The 25,000-nt window shown below is 42.7% G+C and overlaps 1 protein-coding gene across 10 annotated transcripts in view; it reads left to right on the forward strand.

Annotated features, from left to right (window-relative positions):
- LOC143280209 (uncharacterized) overlaps positions 1–25,000 on the forward strand; it is a 181,390-nt gene that overhangs the window by 153,021 nt on the left and 3,369 nt on the right. For 9 of the 10 annotated variants that reach the window (XM_076584831.1, XM_076584841.1, XM_076584833.1 and 6 more), the window contains 7 exons: positions 569–751; positions 2,764–2,889; positions 3,962–4,064; positions 10,234–11,057; positions 13,749–14,763; positions 17,235–17,404; positions 24,766–24,861. In XM_076584831.1, the coding sequence (XP_076440946.1) occupies positions 569–751; positions 2,764–2,889; positions 3,962–4,064; positions 10,234–11,057; positions 13,749–14,763; positions 17,235–17,404; positions 24,766–24,861 (2,517 nt within the window). The remainder of the gene's footprint in view (positions 1–568; positions 752–2,763; positions 2,890–3,961; positions 4,065–10,233; positions 11,058–13,748; positions 14,764–17,234; positions 17,405–24,765; positions 24,862–25,000) is intronic. The other variant, XM_076584840.1, reaches the window with a different exon arrangement.

Consider the following 25,000-nt stretch of genomic DNA (forward strand, 5'->3'; position numbering starts at 1 on the left):
ACTAGAAGGGATCATACTGGTTTTTTTATGTTTTATTTTGAAATTTGTTACCCCCCAAAAAATTAATGACATACCTTTTTTAAGTCCTTTAAAGTATTCTAAAAATGACCCAGGTTTGTCTTAAAAAAAAAAGAGTTAATTTTGGCCTCTATACTACTGCAAACAAAATATATATGTACGTATGCATAGTTTCTGACAGTGATAGAGCACAGCTCCAAAATTCTTTATTTGATTTTGAAATTAAAAAAACAACTTGATCCCAATAAATTCTTTGTGACTGAAATGATGGCACTCAAAATGTCATGCAGTTTATCCCGAGTCTCTGACATCAAAAACATTTTGACATTTTGGCCATTGATATTTTGAAATTTGGCAGTTTTGAATCTGGAAGGTATGTATGTATAGAAAAAAAATTGACATTTAAAATTGCTTTGAAGGTTTTTAAACGGTTTTTTAATTTAATTTTTTTTTTTTTTATAGTAAAATCCTATTTGAATCTTGAAGGAGAAGGAAGTTAGGTTTAGAGCAGCTGACATTGCTGACCTTGGCGTGTTGTGTTGTCCCACAGGGTCATCTGGTGAGGTGCCCAACGCCCTACCCCAAGGAGATGCGGGAGAAGGCGCGCCACATGCGGAACCTGGCCATGCGGCAGTCGATGGGGGAGGGGGCGGAGGCCTCTGGCTGGTCCCCCCACCACGCCCCCCACAGGCACGGCGGGAAGCAGGAGGTAACGTTCGCGTTGATGGGAATGGTAGGAGTCTTTTCCTTTGTCTTTGGCAGACTGGGCACAGACAGACAGACATGCTTGAATGCATCCACACAGACACATAGACATGCTTGAATGCATCCACACAGACACATAGACATGCTTGAATGCATCCACACAGACACATAGACATGCTTGAATGCATCCACACAGACACATAGACATGCTTGAATGCATCCACACAGACAGACAGACATGCTTGAATGCATCCACACAGACACATAGACATGCTTGAATGCATCCACACAGACACATAGACATGCTTGAATGCATCCACACAGACACATAGACATGCTTGAATGCATCCACACAGACACATAGACATGCTTGAATGCATCCACACAGACACATAGACATGCTTGAATGCATCCACACAGACACATAGACATGCTTGAATGCATCCACACAGACACATAGACATGCTTGAATGCATCCACACAGACACATAGACAGGCTTGAATGCATCCACACAGACACATAGACAGGCTTGAATGCATCCACACAGACAGACAGACATGCTTGAATGCATCCACACAGACAGACAGACATGCTTGAATGCATCCACACAGACACATAGACATGCTTGAATGCATCCACACAGACAGACGTACAAACGTGCATGAATACATCCAGACAGATAGACATACAGACATGTGTAGATGCGTCCAGACAGACAGACATACAGGCATTTGTGAATGCGTCAGACAGACAGACACACAGACATGTGTGAATGCATCCAGACAGATAGACATACAGACATCCATCAATGCATCTAGACAGAGTGAATGCATCCAGACATACAGACATGCATGAATGCATTCAGATAGATAGACATACAGACATGCACGAATGCATTCAGATAGACATACAGACATGCATCAATGCATTCAGATAGATAGACATACAGACATGCACGAATGCATTCAGATAGACATACAGACATGCATCAATGCAACCACACAGATAGACATGCATGAATGCATCCACACAGATAGACATACAGACATGCACGAATGCATTCAGATAGACATACAGACATGCATGAATGCATTCAGATAGATAGACATACAGACATGCATCAATGCATCCACACAGATAGACATACAGACATGCATGAATGCATCCACACAGACAAACCTACAGACATGCATGAATGCATCCACACAGATAGACATACAGACATGCATGAATGCATCCACACAGATAGACATACAGACATGCATGAATGCATCCACACGGATAAACATACAGACATGCATGAATGCATCCACACAGATAGACATACAGACATGCATGAATGCATCCACACAGATAAACATACAGACATGCATGAATGCATCCACACGGATAGACTTGCATGAATACACCCACTTACAGTCACGCTCAAGCATGGCCATAGCTGTGTACTCCAGTGCATTTGCACATTTGTGGACACTTACATGTATGCATGCACATGAAAGACAGACAGGCACAGATATACACAGACAGAAACATATATGCATGCATGTATGCATGGACACATACATGCACACGTACACACACACATGCACGCATATACACATGCATGCACGCATGCTCACACACACACACACACACACACACACACACACACACACAGTGTAGTGCCACTTTAAGTACATGGTAAAAATATATGTTCATAAACTTATATAAATAACCATCTATCTATATATCTGTTTATCTATAATAAACATATCAATCTATCTTTCTGTCCGTCTATCTGTCTATCGATCTGTCTATCTATCTATCTATCAGCATGTTGAAAAAACCCCAAACCATATAGACCTTGAGCATATTGAAAACAAATTATATACTTGTGCCTCTTGTTAAGATTCGGCTATTGGTCATGTGTCATGTGTATATCCTATATTTTGCTGCATGTGTAGCTGAAGTCTCGGGCTCTTTGCATGTCGGAATGCTCACAAAATCATGTTGGTAATCCAGTCTGTCACCCCTGTGTGTCCTGTGCTGGTGTGCAGAAGACAGGTGGCGCTGCATCAAGGGCAGGGGACTCTGCAGCTGATGTGCGTGCCCACGAAAACGGCGGCAACAAACCTCAGTCTCCGTCCCGACAGGAAACACACCGCTTGTATCGTTTTGACAAGGTATAGCTGCTGACTGTGGTAGATACCTTTCTCTTTCTTTTTTTTCTTTTTTTTAATATTCTATTGGCTTCCTCTCCTTCCTTTCTTTTTTTCATCCTTGTACTGCGTAGGGACTGGTGGGGAGAAAGGTGACAGTCGGCAGCAAGCTGAAAGGCTTGGACAGGTGGTGTGTTGTGTGCTGTCAGGCTCTCACTCACACCCTCAGTCCCTGTCTTACGTTGTCTTCCTCTGTTAGCATCCTCTCTGAGTTCATTACTGAGGAGGGCATGGATTGTTGGTGTGCAAAGATATATGTTTTGATTTTGTACACACTTTGCACTGTATGCAGGTGTCGCTTGCTCACGCACATGCATGGACACAAACAAAATGTCTGAGTGGAAAGTCATTAAGACACATGCATACTCTCAGTCACTCACCCACTCACTCATACGGTCTTGTCTCAATGTTTCTCTCTCTCTCTCTCTCTCTCTCTCTCTCTCTCTGTCTCCCCCCCCCCCAACCCCCCACCCTCCCTCATCATATTTTGTTCTTTTATCTCCTCCCCCACCACCTAGCTATGCTGAATCCTGGACACAGTGGTGTACATTCATTGCTCAGGACTCTGGGAACTTAAATAATGACAGTAATAATAATAATAGTAATAATTAGTATTTATATAGCGCTGAATCTTGTGCAGAGACAAATCAAAGCGCTTTCACACCAGTCATTCACATACATGCATAACTCTTAAACTTGAGAAACTGAAGACAAAGAAGAGGCAGGGAAGGGGGCTGTCATAGAAAGAGGTGGGTTTTAAGGCAGGACCTGAAAGAGCTGAGTGTGGAGACCTGACAAAGTGAAAGAGGAAGTTCATTCCAAAAGCAAGGTCCAGAGACAGAAAGAACGGTGGCCAACATTGGAGTGTTTGAATCTGGGTATGCTTAAACAGAGTGGATCTGAAACCGATCGTAGAGAGCGAGATAGGAAGTGGCAGATTTGTGAATACATTTATAACTTTAACCAGTAACTAAGAAGTAAAAAGGAAAAAAAAGAAGTAAGCGATGAAGCAGTGCACGGGTTGTTTCCATTGCAGGAGAAGCAGATGAAGGACAAGGCCCGCATGCAGCACCGCTACTCCAACCCAGAGCTGACCGACGAGGTGGCGTTTGCTCTGACCGGTCGTTCCCACAGACCAGGCAAGTCCCCTCCCGGGTCAGGTGTGGTGAATCAGGTGGACTCTCGCACACCTGACCTGCTGCAAAACGCCGATCATGGTCATCAAAGCAAAGAGGTGTTGGCCGCTCTTGGTAGGGCAGAACGGGGAGAGAAGGGGAAGGAGGAGAAAGGTGGAAAGGAAGAGCAGCACAAACTGGAAACAGTCCTGGAGGAGGAGGGTTCGGGCCCCGGCCTTGGTATTTGTTGTTCTGGTTCCCTTGGCATGAAAATAGTTTTCCGGTCTTTTTAGGCTGGTTGGTTTGTGATTGATTAACAATCTCTTTCCTTCAAGCATGACAAGGCACAAAGACCTTTCATCCAGTATGTTGCAACTAAAAGACTGTTTCATTACTGACGGGATAACCTTTTCCTCTTTTTTTTCTGCATGATTATGATATTTCTTTCTTTCTTTTTTTTCTTTTTTTTTGTGTGTGTGTTGTCACCTAGTCTAAATGAAGAGTGAGAGTGAGTAGGAGTATTTTACAGAATTGGTAAGGTCAGGTATTGGGGGGGAGTGACGGGGGAGGCTGTTCACTTTCTTTCCTTCCCTTTTCACATCAGTAAACCAAGCAGTCAAACAGGCGTTGGTCACAACCCAGTGATCAGGGCCCCCACACCCCTTTTGTGCCTGCTGTAGTGTCCTTGAGTCAGACAGGCATTGGTCACAACCCAGTGATCAGGGCTCCCACACCCCTTTTGTGCCTGCTGTAGTGTCCTTGAGTCAGACAGGCATTGGTCACAATCCAGTGATCAGGGCCCCCACACCCCTTTTGTGCCTGCTGTAGTGTCCTTGAGTCAGACAGGCATTGGTCACAATCCAGTGATCAGGGCCCCCACACCCCTTTTGTGCCTGCTGTAGTGTCCTTGAGTCAGACAGGCATTGGTCACAATCCAGTGATCAGGGCTCCCAGACCCTTTTGTGCCTGCTGTAGTGTCCTTGAGTCAGACAGGCATTGGTCACAATCCAGTGATCAGGGCCCCCACACCCCTTTGTGCCTGCTGTAGTGTCCTTGAGTCAAGGAACAACATTAAGTTACCATTCATTGATTCAAATATAAAATGCTAAAGAACAACATTAAGTTGCCATTCATTGATTCAAATATAAAATGCTAAAGAACAACATTAAGTTACCATTCATTGATTCAAATATAAAATGCTAAAGAACAACATTAAGTTACCATTCATTGATTCAAATATAAAATGCTAAAGAACAACAATAAGTTACCATTCATTGATTCAAATATAAAATGCTAAAGAACAACATTAAGTTACCATTCATTGATTCAAATATAAAATGCTAAAGAACAACATTAAGTTACCATTCATTGATTCAAATATAAAATGCTAAAGAACAACATTAAGTTACCATTCATTGATTCAAATATAAAATGCTAAAGAACAACATTAAGTTACCATTCATTGATTCAAATATAAAATGCTAAAGAACAACATTAAGTTACCATTCATTGATTCAAATATAAAATGCTAAAGAACAACAATAAGTTACCATTCATTGATTCAAATATAAAATGCTAAAGAACAACATTAAGTTACCATTCATTGATTCAAATATAAAATGCTAAAGAACAACAATAAGTTACCATTCATTGATTCAAATATAAAATGCTAAAGAACAACATTAAGTTACCATTCATTGATTCAAATATAAAATGCTAAAGAACAACATTAAGTTACCATTCATTGATTCAAATATAAAATGCTAAAGAACAACATTAAGTTACCATTCATTGATTCAAATATAAAATGCTAAAGAACAACATTAAGTTACCATTCATTGATTCAAATATAAAATGCTAAAGAACAACATTAAGTTACCATTCATTGATTCAAATATAAAATGCTAAAGAACAACATTAAGTTACCATTCATTGATTCAAATATAAAATGCAAAAGAACAACATTAAGTTACCATTCATTGATTCAAATATAAAATGCTAAAGAACAACATTAAGTTACCATTCATTGATTCAAATATAAAATGCTAAAGAACAACATTAAGTTACCATTCATTGATTCAAATATAAAATGCAAAAGAACAACATTAAGTTGCCATTCATTGATTCAAATATAAAATGCTAAAGAACAACATTAAGTTACCATTCATTGATTCAAATATAAAATGCTAAAGAACAACATTAAGTTACCATTCATTGATTCAAATATAAAATGCAAAAGAACAACATTAAGTTGCCATTCATTGATTCAAATATAAAATGCTAAAGAACAACATTAAGTTACCATTCATTGATTCAAATATAAAATGCTAAAGAACAACATTAAGTTGCCATTCATTGATTCAAATATAAAATGCTAAAGAACAACATTAAGTTACCATTCATTGATTCAAATATAAATGCTAAAGAACAACATTAAGTTACCATTCATTGATTCAAATATAAAATGCTAAAGAACAACATTAAGTTACCATTCATTGATTCAAATATAAAATGCTAAAGAACAACATTAAGTTACCATTCATTGATTCAAATATAAAATGCTAAAGAACAACATTAAGTTACCATTCATTGATTCAAATATAAAATGCTAAAGAACAACATTAAGTTACCATTCATTGATTCAAATATAAAATGCTAAAGAACAACATTAAGTTACCATTCATTGATTCAAATATAAAATGCTAAAGAACAACATTAAGTTACCATTCATTGATTCAAATATAAAATGCTAAAGAACAACATTAAGTTACCATTCATTGATTCAAATATAAAATGCTAAAGAACAACATTAAGTTACCATTCATTGATTCAAATATAAAATGCTAAAGAACAACATTAAGTTACCATTCATTGATTCAAATATAAAATGCTAAAGAACAACATTAAGTTACCATTCATTGATTCAAATATAAAATGCTAAAGAACAACATTAAGTTACCATTCATTGATTCAAATATAAAATGCTAAAGAACAACATTAAGTTACCATTCATTGATTCAAATATAAAATGCTAAAGAACAACATTAAGTTACCATTCATTGATTCAAATATAAAATGCTAAAGAACAACATTAAGTTACCATTCATTGATTCAAATATAAAATGCTAAAGAACAACATTAAGTTACCATTCATTGATTCAAATATAAAATGCTAAAGAACAACATTAAGTTACCATTCATTGATTCAAATATAAAATGCTAAAGAACAACATTAAGTTACCATTCATTGATTCAAATATAAAATGCTAAAGAACAACATTAAGTTACCATTCATTGATTCAAATATAAAATGCTAAAGAACAACATTAAGTTACCATTCATTGATTCAAATATAAAATGCTAAAGAACAACATTAAGTTACCATTCATTGATTCAAATATAAAATGCTAAAGAACAACATTAAGTTACCATTCATTGATTCAAATATAAAATGCTAAAGAACAACATTAAGTTACCATTCATTGATTCAAATATAAAATGCTAAAGAACAACATTAAGTTACCATTCATTGATTCAAATATAAAATGCTAAAGAACAACATTAAGTTACCATTCATTGATTCAAATATAAAATGCTAAAGAACAACATTAAGTTACCATTCATTGATTCAAATATAAAATGCTAAAGAACAACATTAAGTTACCATTCATTGATTCAAATATAAAATGCTAAAGAACAACATTAAGTTACCATTCATTGATTCAAATATAAAATGCTAAAGAACAACATTAAGTTACCATTCATTGATTCAAATATAAAATGCTAAAGAACAACATTAAGTTACCATTCATTGATTCAAATATAAAATGCTAAAGAACAACATTAAGTTACCATTCATTGATTCAAATATAAAATGCAAAAGAACAACATTAAGTTGCCATTCATTGATTCAAATATAAAATGCTAAAGAACAACATTAAGTTACCATTCATTGATTCAAATATAAAATGCTACAGAACAACATTAAGTTGCCATTCATTGATTCAAATATAAAATGCTAAAGAACAACATTAAGTTACCATTCATTGATTCAAATATAAATGCTAAAGAACAACATTAAGTTACCATTCATTGATTCAAATATAAAATGCTAAAGAACAACATTAAGTTACCATTCATTGATTCAAATATAAAATGCTACAGAACAACATTAAGTTACCATTCATTGATTCAAATATAAAATGCTAAAGAACAACATTAAGTTACCATTCATTGATTCAAATATAAAATGCTAAAGAACAACATTAAGTTACCATTCATTGATTCAAATATAAAATGCTACAGAACAACATTAAGTTACCATTCATTGATTCAAATATAAAATGCTAAAGAACAACATTAAGTTACCATTCATTGATTCAAATATAAAATGCTAAAGAACAACATTAAGTTACCATTCATTGATTCAAATATAAAATGCTAAAGAACAACATTAAGTTACCATTCATTGATTCAAATATAAAATGCTAAAGAACAACATTAAGTTACCATTCATTGATTCAAATATAAAATGCTAAAGAACAACATTAAGTTACCATTCTTTGATTCAAATATAAAATGCTAAAGAACAACATTAAGTTACCATTCATTGATTCAAATATAAAATGCTAAAGAACAACATTAAGTTACCATTCATTGATTCAAATATAAAATGCTAAAGAACAACATTAAGTTACCATTCATTGATTCAAATATAAAATGCTAAAGAACAACATTAAGTTACCATTCATTGATTCAAATATAAAATGCTAAAGAACAACACACTGCTACTCCTCGGTTCTTTTTCTTCACGGATTTTCACATGCTGACGTCACTTATTCTTCACGGATTTTCACATGCTGACGTCACTTATTCTTCACGGATTTTCCCATGCTGACGTCACTTTCACATGCTGACGTAACTTTCAAACTGACATGTTCTCAAAAAGGCATTGTCCTCAATTTATACAAGAAGATTCTTTTCCATGTTTCACCGGTATGAAGTTATATTGGCAGAAGCTGACATAATCTACTTTTAGACACACTTACATGCATAAGAACATTGAATGACTCAACTCTGTCTATGTCTCTCTGTCTGTCTGCCTCTCTCGCTCTCTCTCTCGCTCTTGGTCTCTCTCTCTCTCTCTCTCCCCCCCCCAACCCCTCTCTCTCTTTCTGTTACAGGATAGACACATCTGCTGTGTATCCTAAATATGACGCATGTTGTGTGCAATGAAATTTACAATACATTTTTGTTACTGAAGACCAGTTAAATTCATGACAGGAACTGTGTGTGTGCATGTGTTGGGAAGTAGCTGCTGAAAAAAGAGCATGGCATGTCAGTGTGTGTGTGCAAGCCCTGCATGGTTTTCAGTGATTTAACTGACCCAGTTTCATTGTGAATATCTTGTACTTTTTAATGTCTTGAAGGAAGTCTAAAAAAAAAAAAAATGCATGTCTTTAAATGCTGTTGTGCAGAACTCATCAAATCTTTATCATCCACCCACAGAAAACTGAATGAAGATTGCAACAAAGATTCCAGTACACTAAGCGTGCAATTGACAGAATGATTGACCATGTTTAAAGTTCAACATGTTGAATGTTTATAAATCATGCTGAAGCACACAGTGACTATTTCAATTTCAAAGTATGAAACAATGTATAGCTGTTCTGTGTTTTTCCTGTGTACTTGTTTTCCAGCAATGTGTCAGAAATTACATGTCAACACTTTCTCAAAGAACAGATTATTTCTATAACAGAGTCATGCTCCATGTTTCCTTTGTATTTATTTTCAAATGATGACATACCTTTCATGTTAACATCTTCCATTTTTCAAAGGAGGATGATGAGGAGGAGGAGAAGGAGGAGGATGGTAACAAAGTAAAGATAACATCGTATTCATTTCAGAATTTCAACAAAATAAGGGCACCATGGGCATAGTCACGGGCACTGAAGTTAATGTGTTAGCAGCTTTGTTTGGTTCAGTGGTTTGCCATCTGTCATCGTGAAGGAGACACAGAACTTTTCTCTGTCAGTGTGTCTCTCTTCCTCTCTCTCTCTCTCCTTCTTTAGCAAGAGCAGTTATCAAAAAATTATTAACAGTACTTTGAAGTGGTAAAATAAAGAATCATTGTCCAAGAAAAAAGAATTTTGATTATGAAACAATCTACCAACCATTTTCCTTATCTCTTCAGGAGGGCGGGGCGTAGCAGGCTCTGACACTGAAGATGGACGGATATCAGGACGTCGTAAGTCCACGCCCAACCTGGCCACTGTTGACGGTCAGGAGTTGGAACAGACAGTACAGAGAAGGCCATCCTACACATATGAAGACCTGTACCACAAGCAGCTCGTCCACAAGCATCATCACCACCATGGCCGGCGATCACGGCGTATGAGGGAGTACGACTCTGACACGGGCTACAAGAGTGACCACGACATGCAGAGCTTTTACCGACAGTATTCTTCTGATGCCAAGGACAACCTGTCAGTCAGGTCACAGCCATCAATGTCAAGGTCAAGACGGCACGGAAGCCGACGAGAAGGCGGCTACGCCAGCGACCTGGAATCCTACGCCGGCCGAGGGGGTGGGAGATGGGGAGGGGGTGCCAGCACGCCGACCCCTCCCCCCTCCTCAGTGAAACCAGGCGTGTACCGTCTCCACCCAACCCACAGTTTACCCCAGGACCTGGATGCCCGCATGACGTCTGAGACCCACCGCGTCTCCTTCGCCCCCCAGCAGAACTACACCGGTGTTTCCAGCAGCCGTCCCTCTTCAGGCAGCAACCCCCACCTGGCCGCCCCTCCCTCCCCGTCTCCATTGGGTCGTAACTCGCTGTCGGAGCAGAGCTCCCCCGCGAGCAAGCAGGCAGCACAGGGCTTCCCATCGCCGTCCCAGTCGGCGCGGGGCAGGTCGGTGCAGTTTCAGGGCAGTGGAAGGAAGGAGGGGGACCTGCAGCGTGAACTGTTCACCGTGTTGGAGGAGAGGAAGAAGAAGGCTGCGGGGTCTGGGACAATGGTGAGATCTTTGTGACACAAAATGAGCCAGCATTCACCTCCTGCTGCACACCATCTCATCCACCTGCATAAGATATGATAAGATAAGATAAGAACAACTTTATTATCTCATTAAGAGAAATTACATCAGGTATGGCAAAACAAACATAGACAATTACTCAACACAGAAACACAAACATGACTTCCAGGAACGATTCGGAACACAACTAAAACACTGATTAAACACAGAACAGATGCACCTGCGTGTCGCCCCTCGTGAAGCATCACCTGCATACATACACACCCATTTAAACCCTCCTGGCCCCTCGTGAAGCATCACCTGCATACATACACACCCATTTAAACCCTCCTGGCCCCTCGTGAAGCATCACCTGCATACATACACACCCATTTAAACCCTCCTGGCCCCTCGTGAAGCATCACCTGCATACATACACACCCATTTAAGCCCTCCTGGCCCCTCGTGAAGCATCACCTGGATACATACACACCCATTTAAACCCTCCTGGCCCCTCGTGAAGCATCACCTGCATACATACACACCCATTTGAACCCTACTGGCCCCACGTGAAGCATCACCTGCATACATACACACCCATTTAAACCCTCCTGGCCCCTCGTGAAGCATCACCTGCATACATACACACCCATTTAAACCCTCCTGGCCCCTCGTGAAGCATCACCTGCATACATACACACCCATTTAAACCCTCCTCGCCCCTCATGAAGCATCACCTGCATACATACACACCCATTTAAACGCTCCTGGCCCCTCGTGAAGCATCACCTGCATACATACACACCCATTTAAACCCTCCTGGCCCCTCGTGAAGCATCACCTGCATACATACACACCCATTTAAACCCTCCTGGCCCCTCGTGAAGCATCACCTGCATACATACACACCCATTTAAACCCTCCTCCTCACACATGAACATGCGCCAGTTCGCACTGGCTGTTACAGCACGCCATCCATGCTACATCATTAGTGAGATTAAAACCTCATAGAAAATGTATTATTCAAGAAAATACCGTATATGGCAGAAGAAGATACGAAAGAAGATAGCTGTGCATTGAAATAAATTTACAGAATAAAATCGTTGTAGACCACGTAAGGAGTTGTGATCATGGAAGTCTGGAAAAGTCTTGCCAAAAATAAGAGGACCAGGTCTGGAAAATCTTGGGATTTTGATGAAACCCTTGACCAGTGAAGAACAAAATGAATGAAAAACAAACAAGCAATAAAAATTAGATGAATAAAAGGTGATGAAAACTAAACATCAGTAATAATCTACCAATCTCTTTCATCAGCAGACAATTTTTTTTATTCTGCTTGGCTTTGTGTTTGGTATGGACTTTCTTCTTCTGCGTTTGTGGGCAGCAAACTTCCATGTTCACTCATATGTACGTATATGACCGTTTTTACCCCACCATGTAGGCAGCCATACTCCATTTTCGGGGGTGTGCATGCTGGGTATCTTCTTGTTTCCATTACCCACCGAACACTGACATGGATTACAGGATCTTTAATGTGCCCGTTTGATCTGCTTGCATATACACATGAAGGGGGTTCAGGCACTAGCAGGTCTGCACACATATTGACTTGGTAGATCATAAAAATCTCCACCCTTTACCCACCAGGCACTGTTACCAAGATTCAAACCTGGGACCCTCAGATTGAAAGTCCAATGCTTTAACCATTCGGCTATTGCGCCCGTCATTTGGTATGGACAATATTCAGTCTGGTCTGGAGAAGTCTGGAAAAATCATGGAATTTTGTTTGCTCACATCTGTGGGAACCCTCCTTTATGTGTGTTGTGTGTGAGATGTTTGCTGAAGGTTGGAGCTTTTATGTGTGTGTTGTGTGTGAGATGTTTGCTGAAGGTCGGAGCTTTTATGTGTGTGTTGTGTGTGAGATGTTTGCTGAAGGTTGGAGCTTTTATGTGTGTGTTGTGTGTGAGATGTTTGCTGAAGGTTGGAACTTTTACATGTGTGTTGTGTGTGAGATGTTTGCTGAAGGTTGGAACTTTTACATGTGTGTGAGATGTTTGCTGAAGGTTAGAGATTTTACATGTGTGTTGTTTGTGAAATGTTTGCTGAAGATTGGAACTTTTATGTGTGTTGTGTGTAAGATGTGCATGAAATGTATTTTAAGGTTCAATTTTTATGTGTGTTAAATGTATCTGAAGGTTAAAGCTTTTATGTGTGTTGTGTGTAAGATGTGCATGAAATGTATTTTAAGGTTCAATGTTTATGTGTGTTAAATGTATCTGAAGGTTAAAGCTTTTATGTGTGTTGTGCGTGGATGTTCATGAAGGTTGGAGGAGTTTTGATATGTGTGTTGTGTGTGAGTAGTATGAGCATGTGTGTGTATACTTGCAAGTGAGGGGATATGTATGGATGTGCTTGTGTGAATATTGTGTTGTCAGTCTGTATACACAGAAAAAAAGCTATCTTGCAAGGTGTTGAGTAAATATGTGTTTTCAGTGTGTGACTTGTGTGGATATGTGTGTTTACAGTATGTGTTTTCAGTGTGTGTGTGTTTGTGATGTGTATGTATGTGTGTGTGCTTGTGTGTGGATAATTTCTGTTATCATCTTCAGTTCTTTTTCTTTTTGAAAAAAAAAAAAAAAATCAGCCAGAAAAGCTGAAGAACAAGCACAAGATATATTTTTGTCCTCCTGGTTCCAGACCAGCTCCATGCCGTCCCCAGCTCCATACAGGGAGCAGGGTCAGCCCCCACCAGCCCACACCCCCTCCCACCTCACCACCACCACGCTTGACCCCCATTCCGACCCCTCGGAAAGCTTCAGCACTCAAAACTCCCTGCAGGACAGCGCCAAGAGAGGCAAGTCTTTCTCCAACCCTCAGTACACGGCCGTTCACTTCAGCCTCCCTGGGGACAGGGCAGCCAGGACTGACCCACGCTGTGCAGACCACGACAGGAACTATGAAACCCTGGCCACTGTGCATCAGGAGGACCGATGCTCAGGGGGCATGTTGCCTTCTCGCAGGACATCCCTTCACCAGGGTTACGCTGAAGGTTCAAGGACAAACCATCTGCGTTACAGGGAAGGGGGCAGTCCGTCGTGTCAGAGTGTGGAAGGGGCGGTGGGGGGAGGCTCTCAGGGTCACGGGGAGGGGTCACAGGGTCACGGGGAGGGGTCACAGGCAGGGAGTGACGCCGCCTCGCGTGACAGCCACGGCAGCAGCAGCAGACTTTCGGGTCAGGACTTTCCCCTTCCGCCCCCCCACACGGCCTCCCCGGGAGGTTCACAGACTCAGTTATACCCGTCCCATCACCACCACACTGCACACAGCCCCGCTCCCCCATCCTATTCTGACCACAACCGAGTCAACTACACACAGTTTTCTCGCTTGGACAGCAGTGGTGCTAGATGCTCACCTTACCCGCAGCGAGACCTTCCTCCGCCTGCTCGCCCAAGGTCAGGGTCGAGGGAGCAGGATGGGGAGGAAAGGTCGTCGCGAGGATCCATATCCCCTCAGAAGACGTTTGAAGGCTATCCCAACCCCTACGGGGAGCCACTGGAAGCGGGCAAACCCCTGATGAGCAGCTACGAGGATGTGGCCATGTTCAAGAGTGTGCAGGATCCGTCCTCTCAGGTGTCCAGTTCCACAGACAGCGGCTACGGGCACGGCCATCATGTGTATGAACGCATTGGGGACTTCAGTGCCAGACGCTCAGGTAGGTGGTGGGCCTTGAGCTTTTGCATAAGTTGGGGTTTTTTTTGTTTTGGTACTGTGCTTTTACTCTGATGTACAATCCAGCCCCACCTCTCTCCCTCTTTCCACCTGTCTCCTTCCTCCCTGCCCCTCTCTCCTTCATTCTCTCTCTCTCTCTCTCTCTCTCTCAGTCTCTCTTTCTCTCTCAGTCTGTCAAATTTGGAAGTGTTTTGGTGCGTGTTTGTGTGAGTGGGATGGTGGATTTTATTCAAGTAATTTTGATTTGATTCAGTGAACTCTGTGTATGTGTGTGTCTCTGTGTGTGTTTTGTATGTGTGTGAGAGAGAGAGAGAGAGAGGGGGGGGGTCAGGGAACAGGGACAGAGAGAGAGAGGGGGAGGGGTCAGGGAACAGGGACACAGAGAGAGAGAGAGAGAGAGGGGGGGGGTCAGGGAACAGGGACAGAGAGAGAGAGAGAGAGGGGGTCAGGGAACAGGGACAGAGAGAGAGGGGGGGGTCAGGGAACAGGGACAGAGAGAGGGGGGGGGGGTCAGGGAACAGGGACAGAGAGAGAGATAGGGGGCGGGGGGGGGGGGGGTCAGGGAACAGGGACAGAGAGAGAGATGGGGGGGGGGGGGGTCAGGGAACAGGGACAGAGAGAGAGAGAGGGGTCAGGGAACAGGGACAGAGAGAGAGAGAGGGGGAGGGGTCAGGGAACAGGGACAGAGAGAGAGAGAGGGGGGGGTCAGGGAACAGGGACAGAGAGAGAGAGGGGGGGGGGTCAGGGAACAGGGACAGAGAGAGAGAGGAGGGGGGGTCAGGGAACAGGGACAGAGAGAGAGAGGGGGCGGGGGGTCAGGGAACAGGCACAGAGAGAGAGAGGGGGGGAGTCAGGGAACAGGGACAGAGAGAGAGAGGGGGGGGTCAGGGAACAGGGACACAGAGAGAGAGAGAGGGGGGGGGTCAGGGAACAGGGACAGAGAGAGAGAGGGGGCGGGGGGTCAGGGGACAGAGAGAGAGAGGGGGCGGGGGGTCAGGGAACAGGGACAGAGAGAGAGAGGGGGCGGGGGGTCAGGGAACAGGGACAGAGAGAGAGGGGGGGTCAGGGACACAGAGGGGGGGGGGGGGTCAGGGAGCAGGGACACAGAGAGAGGGGGGGGTCAGGGAGCAGGGACACAGAGAGAGGGGGGTCAGGGAGCAGGGACACAGAGAGAGGGGGGGGTCAGGGAACAGGGACAGAGAGAGAGAGAGGGGGGTGGGGGTCAGGGAGCAGGGACAGAGAGAGAGAGAGGGGGCGGGGGGGGGGGGGGCAGGGAACAGGGACACAGAGAGAGGGGGGGTCAGGGAGCAGGGACAGAGAGAGAGAGGGGGGGGGGTCAGGGAACAGGGACAGAGAGAGAGAGGGGGGGGGGGTCAGGGAACAGGGACACAGAGAGAGGGGGGGTCAGGGAACAGGGACAGAGAGAGAGAGGGGGGGGGGGGGTCAGGGAGCAGGGACAGAGAGAGAGAGAGAGGGGGGGGGTCAGGGGACAGGGACAGAGAGAGAGGGGGGGGTCAGGGAGCAGGGACAGAGAGAGAGGGGAGGGGGGGTCAGGGAACAGGGACAGAGAGAGAGAGAGAGAGGGGTGGTCAGGGAACAGGGACAGAGAGAGAGAGAGAGAGGGGGGGGGGGGTCAGGGAACAGGGACAGAGAGAGAGAGAGGGGGGGGGGTCAGGGAACAGGGACAGAGATAGAGGGGGGGGGGGGGGGTCAGGGAACAGGGACAGAGAGTTATAGTGTACTGTGAAGTGTGTATTCTGATTTTTACTTTGTCATTTGCACCTTAAAAGGTTGTTTTTTTTAATGATCAGTATGTGCTTTTAATTTTCTTTTCTGATTATATGTGAATCATAAAATCATTATCAGAAGTCCCTAAGATGTATGATGCATATGACTATGAGCAGCAAGAACATTTTGCTACAATTGTTGCGTATTTGTATACATGCGTAATTGATAGTTGAGTTCCCCATGAATGAATATTATACGGGTTTTTGTTGTCAGAGATTTAGCCATTCATTCATTCAACAGAGTAGTGACGTTTTGTGAGAACTGTGTTGACATCTGTTTCGTGCTTCTTTTTTCTTCTTCTTCTTTCCATTACATGACCAATATCCACCTTCTGATGAATCTGTCATGGTTGATGCATTTCATGATTCCGTAACCCTGAAATGGGTTACAGGATTTTTAACAAGCATATTTGATATACTGCATGCATATACACACGAAGGGGGTTCAGTCAACAGCAAGTCTGCACATATGTTGACCTGGAAGATTGGGAAAAATTCCACCTTTCACCCACCAGGTGTGTCAAAACCGGGGAACAAACTTAGTAATATCCCACGCTCTAACCATTTGGCCATGACACCCATTTTCTCTGTACACAAGATTCAGTGCAATATGGATACTTTCATCATTATAAATATCATTTGACATGATTTAACCGCGCCAAACCAGGTTCCCCTCGTTCGTCCACTCCACCCTCCCAGCGAGACACCTCACTTCGTTGCAACAGCTCTTCACAAGGCACACCCTCCAGGGAGACCACTCCTGTGAAAGAAGAAGGCTTTTATTCTGTTCACGGCCACCTTCTGTCAGAATCTTCATGTCAAGAATCCAGAGATGTAGTAAGTGACTCATTTTGTGTGTGCACACACACACACACACACACACACACACACACACACACACACACACACATGCACACACACAAATCATCAGCATCCATCCCACAGGAAACCTTTTTCGATCATCCCAGAATGAATCATCTTCCTTCTACCTCATCCCCCCCTTCCCCTTCCCACTCCCAACCCCACAACTCTCCCTCCCCCCCCAAATCTTTTGGTGAGTTTATCACTATCCACGCTCACAAGTACTCCTCGTGGGGTTGGATGATGAGTGTGTATCTGTGTGTGAGCATATATGCATGCATGTTAGCTTGGTCTTGTGAAACCCTGTCTTGATATCCATTGAATGATGTCCACTCTCTTAGGTCTCTGCTCGTTGGTGAATGATATCAGTGAGGATAAGAAAAAATAGGCAACACCCACTTTCACCCTTTGTCTTAACACCTTGACTGCTGCTGATGGATATGCACATCAGTGAAGGGCTATCGCCTCATTGAGAAAAGACAGAGCTTACAGGTCAGGGTCTTTGTTCATTCCCTGACCAATCTTCTTTCACTTGACTTGGTCAATGCCTGTGGAATTAAAAGTGTATTCTCTCTCCCCCCCCCCCCTCCCTCTCTCTCTCCTTGCCAGTGACAGATAAAAATGAGCATACAAACCGTTGTGGCCAGGTAAGATGTTTCGCTGTAGTCCATTGTGGGTGGGGAGATAAAATGATTAACACTTTCACCCTTTCTCTTAACACCTTGACTGCTGCTAATGAGTATGCACATCAGTGAAGGGCTATCACCTCATTGAGAAAAGACAGAGCTTACAGGTCAGGGTCTTTGTTCATTCCCTGACCAATCTTCTTTCACTTGAGATTGCATCACTTTTTATTTAGCAAAAGCAATGACACCATTGATGAGTGCAAAAAAATAGTAATAACAAACTCATGTGACATTGGTCTTAGTTCATAAGTTGATCTCAGTTCATCCAGGTTCAGCTGAAATAAAACTGAAATATAAGTCTTTTGTGGCAGGGCAACCATACTTTGCATCCTCACAGCGTTAAGTAAAGCCTGGATGTTCAGTCCAGTTTTGACACCACTTTTTCAGCTAAAGATGTACAGTGTATTGATTGTGAATCTACAGTAGAATAGATCCGTGAAATATATATATTAAAGAAAAATCAAATAGATAGGGGGAAAAAAAGTACTTTATGATGTGTGCACTGTTGAAAATTATCTCCCTTGGATTGACTGGAAATTTCATCAGTTTAAGATTGATTTCCGATAGTAGGATTCTGAATGACTTATCAAAAATACCTGGCAACTGCCTTGATCAGTGCAGTGGCCAGATATTATGATTTTTTTTTTCTTTTTTCTTTTTTCAGTTTGTTAGAATATTCCCTTTTTCAGTTTTTTTGTGTTTCATTTTTTTTTTTTTTTTTCACTTTCCCTTTCTTCATGTCTGGCTTGCCTATTTTTATGTTGGTATATGTTTATGAGTCAGTTTAGAAATTGTTTTCAATCTTTCTGTTCACGACATCTTTCTGTTTTTGTTTTATCTCATTCAAAGACTTGGTCCATGCCTGTGGAATTAAAAATGTATTCTCTCTCTCTCTGTCTCTCTGTCTCTGTCTCTGTCTCTCTCTCTCTCTCCTTGCCAGTACTACTATAACAAAGGTTCACTCTGACGTTGCCCACACGATCTGTTGTAACGGGTCATATGGCCTATACAAGAAAATTCTTGCGTTCTCTCCTTGCCAGTGACAGATAAAAATGAGCATACAAACCATTGTGGCAGGTAAGCTGTTTCACTGTAGTCCATTGTGGCAGGTAAGCTGTTTCACTGTAATCCATTGTGGAGGTAAGCTGTTTCACTGTAGTCCATTGTGGAGGTAAGCTGTTTCACTGTAGTCCATTGTGGAGGTAAGATGTTTCACTGTAGTCCATTGTGGCAGGTAAGCTGTTTCACTGTAGTCCATTGTGGAGGTAAGATGTTTCACTGTAGTCCATTGTGGCAGGTAAGCTGTTTCACTGTAGTCCATTGTGGAGGTAAGCTGTTTCACTGTAGTCCATTGTGGAGGTAAGCTGTTTCACTGTAGTCCATTGTGGAGGTAAGCTGTTTCACTGTAGTCCATTGTGGAGGTAAGATGTTTCACTGTAGTCCATTGTGGAGGTAAGCTGTTTCACTGTAGTCCATTGTGGCAGGTAAGCTGTTTCACTGTAATCCATTGTGGAGGTAAGCTGTTTCACTGTAGTCCATTGTGGCAGGTAAGCTGTTTCACTGTAATCCATTGTGGAGGTAAGCTGTTTCACTGTAGTCCATTGTGGCAGGTAAGATGTTTCACTGTAGTCCATTGTGGAGGTAAGCTGTTTCACTGTAGTCCATTGTGGAGGTAAGCTGTTTCACTGTAGTCCATTGTGGCAGGTTACCTGTTTCATTGTAGTCCATTGTGGCAGGTAAGCTGTTTCACTGTAGTCCATTGTGGAGGTAAGCTGTTTCACTGTAGTCCATTGTGGCAGGTTACCTGTTTCATTGTAGTCCATTGTGGCAGGTAAGCTGTTTCACTGTAGTCCATTGTGCAGGTAAGCTGTTTCACTGTAGTCCATTGTGGAGGTAAGATGTTTCACTGTAGTCCATTGTGGAGGTAAGCTGTTTCACTGTAGTCCATTGTGGCAGGTTACCTGTTTCATTGTAGTCCATTGTGGCAGGTAAGCTGTTTCACTGTAGTCCATTGTGGAGGTAAGCTGTTTCACTGTAGTCCATTGTGGAGGTAAGATGTTTCACTGTAATCCATTGTGGAGGTAAGATGTTTCACTGTAGTCCATTGTGGCAGGTAAGCTGTTTCACTGTAGTCCATTGTGGAGGTAAGCTGTTTCACTGTAGTCCATTGTGGAGGTAAGATGTTTCACTGTAGTCCATTGTGGAGGTAAGCTGTTTCACTGTAGTCCATTGTGGAGGTAAGCTGTTTCACTGTAGTCCATTGTGGCAGGTAAGCTGTTTCACTGTAGTCCATTGTGGAGGTAAGCTGTTTCACTGTAGTCCATTGTGGAGGTAAGCTGTTTCACTGTAGTCCATTGTGGCAGGTAAGCTGTTTCACTGTAGTCCATTGTGGAGGTAAGCTGTTTCACTGTAGTCCATTGTGGCAGGTTACCTGTTTCACTGTAGTCCATTGTGGCAGGTAAGATGTTTCACTGTAGTCCATTGTGGAGGTAAGATGTTTCACTGTAGTCCATTGTGGAGGTAAGCTGTTTCACTGTAGTCCATTGTGGCAGGTAAGCTGTTTCACTGTAGTCCATTGTGGAGGTAAGATGTTTCACTGTAGTCCATTGTGGAGGTAAGCTGTTTCACTGTAGTCCATTGTGGCAGGTAAGATGTTTCACTGTAGTCCATTGTGGAGGTAAGATGTTTCACTGTAGTCCATTGTGGCAGGTAAGCTGTTTCACTGTAGTCCATTGTGGAGGTAAGATGTTTCACTGTAGTCCATTGTGGCAGGTAAGATGTTTCACTGTAGTCCATTGTGGAGGTAAGCTGTTTCACTGTAGTCCATTGTGGAGGTAAGATGTTTCACTGTAGTCCATTGTGGCAGGTAAGCTGTTTCACTGTAGTCCATTGTGGAGGTAAGCTGTTTCACTGTAGTCCATTGTGGCAGGTAAGATGTTTCACTGTAGTCCATTGTGGCAGGTAAGATGTTTCACTGTAGTCCATTGTGGAGGTAAGATGTTTCACTGTAGTCCATTGTGGAGGTAAGCTGTTTCACTGTAGTCCATTGTGGCAGGTAAGATGTTTCACTGTAGTCCATTGTGGAGGTAAGCTGTTTCACTGTAGTCCATTGTGGAGGTAAGATGTTTCACTGTAAACCATTGTGGCAGGTAAGCTGTTTCACTGTAGTCCATTGTGGAGGTAAGCTGTTTCACTGTAGTCCATTGTGGCAGGTAAGATGTTTCACTGTAGTCCATTGTGGAGGTAAGCTGTTTCACTGTAGTCCATTGTGGCAGGTAAGCTGTTTCACTGTAGTCCATTGTGGCAGGTAAGATGTTTCACTGTAGTCCATTGTGGAGGTAAGCTGTTTCACTGTAGTCCATTGTGGAGGTAAGCTGTTTCACTGTAGTCCATTGTGGCAGGTAAGCTGTTTCACTGTAGTCCATTGTGGAGGTAAGCTGTTTCACTGTAGTCCATTGTGGAGGTAAGATGTTTCACTGTAGTCCATTGTGGAGGTAAGATGTTTCACTGTAGTCCATTGTGGAGGTAAGCTGTTTCACTGTAGTCCATTGTGGAGGTAAGCTGTTTCACTGTAGTCCATTGTGGAGGTAAGCTGTTTCACTGTAGTCCATTGTGGCAGGTAAGCTGTTTCACTGTAGTCCATTGTGGAGGTAAGCTGTTTCACTGTAGTCCATTGTGGAGGTAAGATGTTTCACTGTAAACCATTGTGGCAGGTAAGCTGTTTCACTGTAGTCCATTGTGGAGGTAAGCTGTTTCACTGTAGTCCATTGTGGCAGGTAAGATGTTTCACTGTAGTCCATTGTGGAGGTAAGCTGTTTCACTGTAGTCCATTGTGGAGGTAAGCTGTTTCACTGTAGTCCATTGTGGAGGTAAGCTGTTTCACTGTAGTCCATTGTGGCAGGTAAGCTGTTTCACTGTAGTCCCTTGTGGAGGTAAGCTGTTTCACTGTAGTCCATTGTGGAGGTAAGATGTTTCACTGTAGTCCATTGTGGAGGTAAGATGTTTCACTGTAGTCCATTGTGGAGGTAAGCTGTTTCACTGTAGTCCATTGTGGAGGTAAGCTGTTTCACTGTAGTCCATTGTGGAGGTAAGCTGTTTCACTGTAGTCCATTGTGGCAGGTAAGCTGTTTCACTGTAGTCCATTGTGGAGGTAAGCTGTTTCACTGTAGTCCATTGTGGAGGTAAGATGTTTCACTGTAGTCCATTGTGGCAGGTAAGATGTTTCACTGTAGTCCATTGTGGAGGTAAGCTGTTTCACTGTAGTCCATTGTGGCAGCTAAGCTGTTTCACTGTAGTCCATTGTGGAGGTAAGCTGTTTCACTGTAGTCCATTGTGGAGGTAAGATGTTTCACTGTAGTCCATTGTGGCAGGTAAGATGTTTCACTGTAGTCCATTGTGGCAGCTAAGCTGTTTCACTGTAGTCCATTGTGGAGGTAAGCTGTTTCTCCTAGTCCATTGTGGAGGTAAGATGTTTCACTGTAGTCCATTGTGGCAGGTAAGCTGTTTCACTGTAGTCCATTGTGGCAGGTAAGCTGTTTCACTGTAGTCCATTGTGGCAGGTAAGATGTTTCACTGTAGTCCATTGTGGAGGTAAGCTGTTTCACTGTAGTCCATTGTGGAGGTAAGATGTTTCACTGTAGTCCATTGTGGAGGTAAGCTGTTTCACTGTAGTCCATTGTGGCAGGTAAGCTGTTTCACTGTAGTCCATTGTGGCAGGTAAGATGTTTCACTGTAGTCCATTGTGGCAGGTAAGCTGTTTCACTGTAGTCCATTGTGGAGGTAAGCTGTTTCACTGTAGTCCATTGTGGAGGTAAGATGTTTCACTGTAATCCATTGTGGAGGTAAGCTGTTTCACTGTAGTCCATTGTGGAGGTAAGATGTTTCACTGTAATCCATTGTGGAGGTAAGCTGTTTCACTGTAGTCCATTGTGGAGGTAAGATGTTTCACTGTAATCCATTGTGGAGGTAAGCTGTTTCACTGTAGTCCATTGTGGAGGTAAGATGTTTCACTGTAGTCCATTGTGGAGCTAAGCTGTTTCACTGTAGTCCATTGTGGAGCTAAGCTGTTTCACTGTAGTCCCTTGTGGCAGGTAAGATGTTTCACTGTAGTCCATTGTGGCAGGTAAGATGTTTCACTGTAGTCCATTGTGGAGGTAAGATGTTTCACTGTAGTCCATTGTGGAGGTAAGATGTTTCACTGTAGTCCATTGTGGAGGTAAGCTGTTTCACTGTAGTCCATTGTGGAGGTAAGATGTTTCACTGTAGTCCATTGTGGAGGTAAGCTGTTTCACTGTAGTCCATTGTGGAGGTAAGATGTTTCACTGTAGTCCATTGTGGCAGGTAAGCTGTTTCACTGTAGTCCATTGTGGAGGTAAGATGTTTCACTGTAGTCCATTGTGGAGGTAAGATGTTTCACTGTAGTCCATTGTGGCAGGTAAGATGTTTCACTGTAGTCCATTGTGGAGGTAAGCTGTTTCACTGTAGTCCATTGTGGAGGTAAGCTGTTTCACTGTAGTCCATTGTGGCAGCTAAGCTGTTTCACTGTAGTCCATTGTGGAGGTAAGCTGTTTCACTGTAGTCCATTGTGGAGGTAAGATGTTTCACTGTAGTCCATTGTGGCAGGTAAGCTGTTTCACTGTAGTCCATTGTGGAGGTAAGATGTTTCACTGTAGTCCATTGTGGAGGTAAGATGTTTCACTGTAGTCCATTGTGGAGGTAAGCTGTTTCACTGTAATCCATTGTGGAGGTAAGCTGTTTCACTGTAGTCCATTGTGGAGGTAAGCTGTTTCACTGTAGTCCATTGTGGCAGCTAAGCTGTTTCACTGTAGTCCATTGTGGAGGTAAGCTGTTTCACAGTAATCCATTGTGGAGGTAAGCTGTTTCACTGTAGTCCATTGTGGAGGTAAGCTGTTTCACTGTAGTCCATTGTGGCAGCTAAGCTGTTTCACTGTAGTCCATTGTGGAGGTAAGCTGTTTCACAGTAATCCATTGTGGAGGTAAGATGTTTCACTGTAGTCCATTGTGGAGGTAAGCTGTTTCTCCTAGTCCATTGTGGAGGTAAGATGTTTCACTGTAGTCCATTGTGGAGGTAAGATGTTTCACTGTAGTCCATTGTGGCAGGTAAGCTGTTTCACTGTAGTCCATTGTGGAGGTAAGCTGTTTCACTGTAGTCCATTGTGGAGGTAAGCTGTTTCACTGTAATCCATTGTGGAGGTAAGCTGTTTCACTGTAATCCATTGTGGAGGTAAGATGTTTCACTGTAGTCCATTGTGGCAGGTAAGCTGTTTCACTGTAATCCATTGTGGCAGGTAAGCTGTTTCACTGTAGTCCATTGTGGAGGTAAGCTGTTTCACTGTAGTCCATTGTGGCAGGTAAGCTGTTTCACTGTAGTCCATTGTGGAGGTAAGCTGTTTCACTGTAGTCCATTGTGGAGGTAAGCTGTTTCACTGTAGTCCATTGTGGAGGTAAGATGTTTCACTGTAATCCATTGTGGAGGTAAGCTGTTTCACTGTAGTCCATTGTGGAGGTAAGCTGTTTCACTGTAGTCCATTGTGGAGGTAAGCTGTTTCACTGTAGTCCATTGTTGGTGGGTTTTGGTTGTCGTCTTCCTGTTCTTTTAATGAGCTGTTAACACTTTGTGTCCTGTTGCAGTTTCGCTCCGTGATTCGCAAAAACCCTGGGCTGGGATTCAGTATTGCTGGGGGGCAGGGCTCCCGTGGTATTAACCCTTTTAGAGCTGGTGATATGGTGAGTGCAGTGTGTGTGTATGTGTGTGTGTGTGTGTATGAAAGAAGTAGGAAAATGTGGTCATATTTTCACAAAAAAATTTTGAACTTCCTGCGACCCAGTCTTACATAACCCTCCAACTGAGCAGTTATAAGAATCG

The sequence above is a fragment of the Babylonia areolata genome, chromosome 3, assembly GCF_041734735.1.
Source record: "Babylonia areolata isolate BAREFJ2019XMU chromosome 3, ASM4173473v1, whole genome shotgun sequence".
Lineage (NCBI taxonomy): Eukaryota > Metazoa > Mollusca > Gastropoda > Neogastropoda > Buccinidae > Babylonia > Babylonia areolata.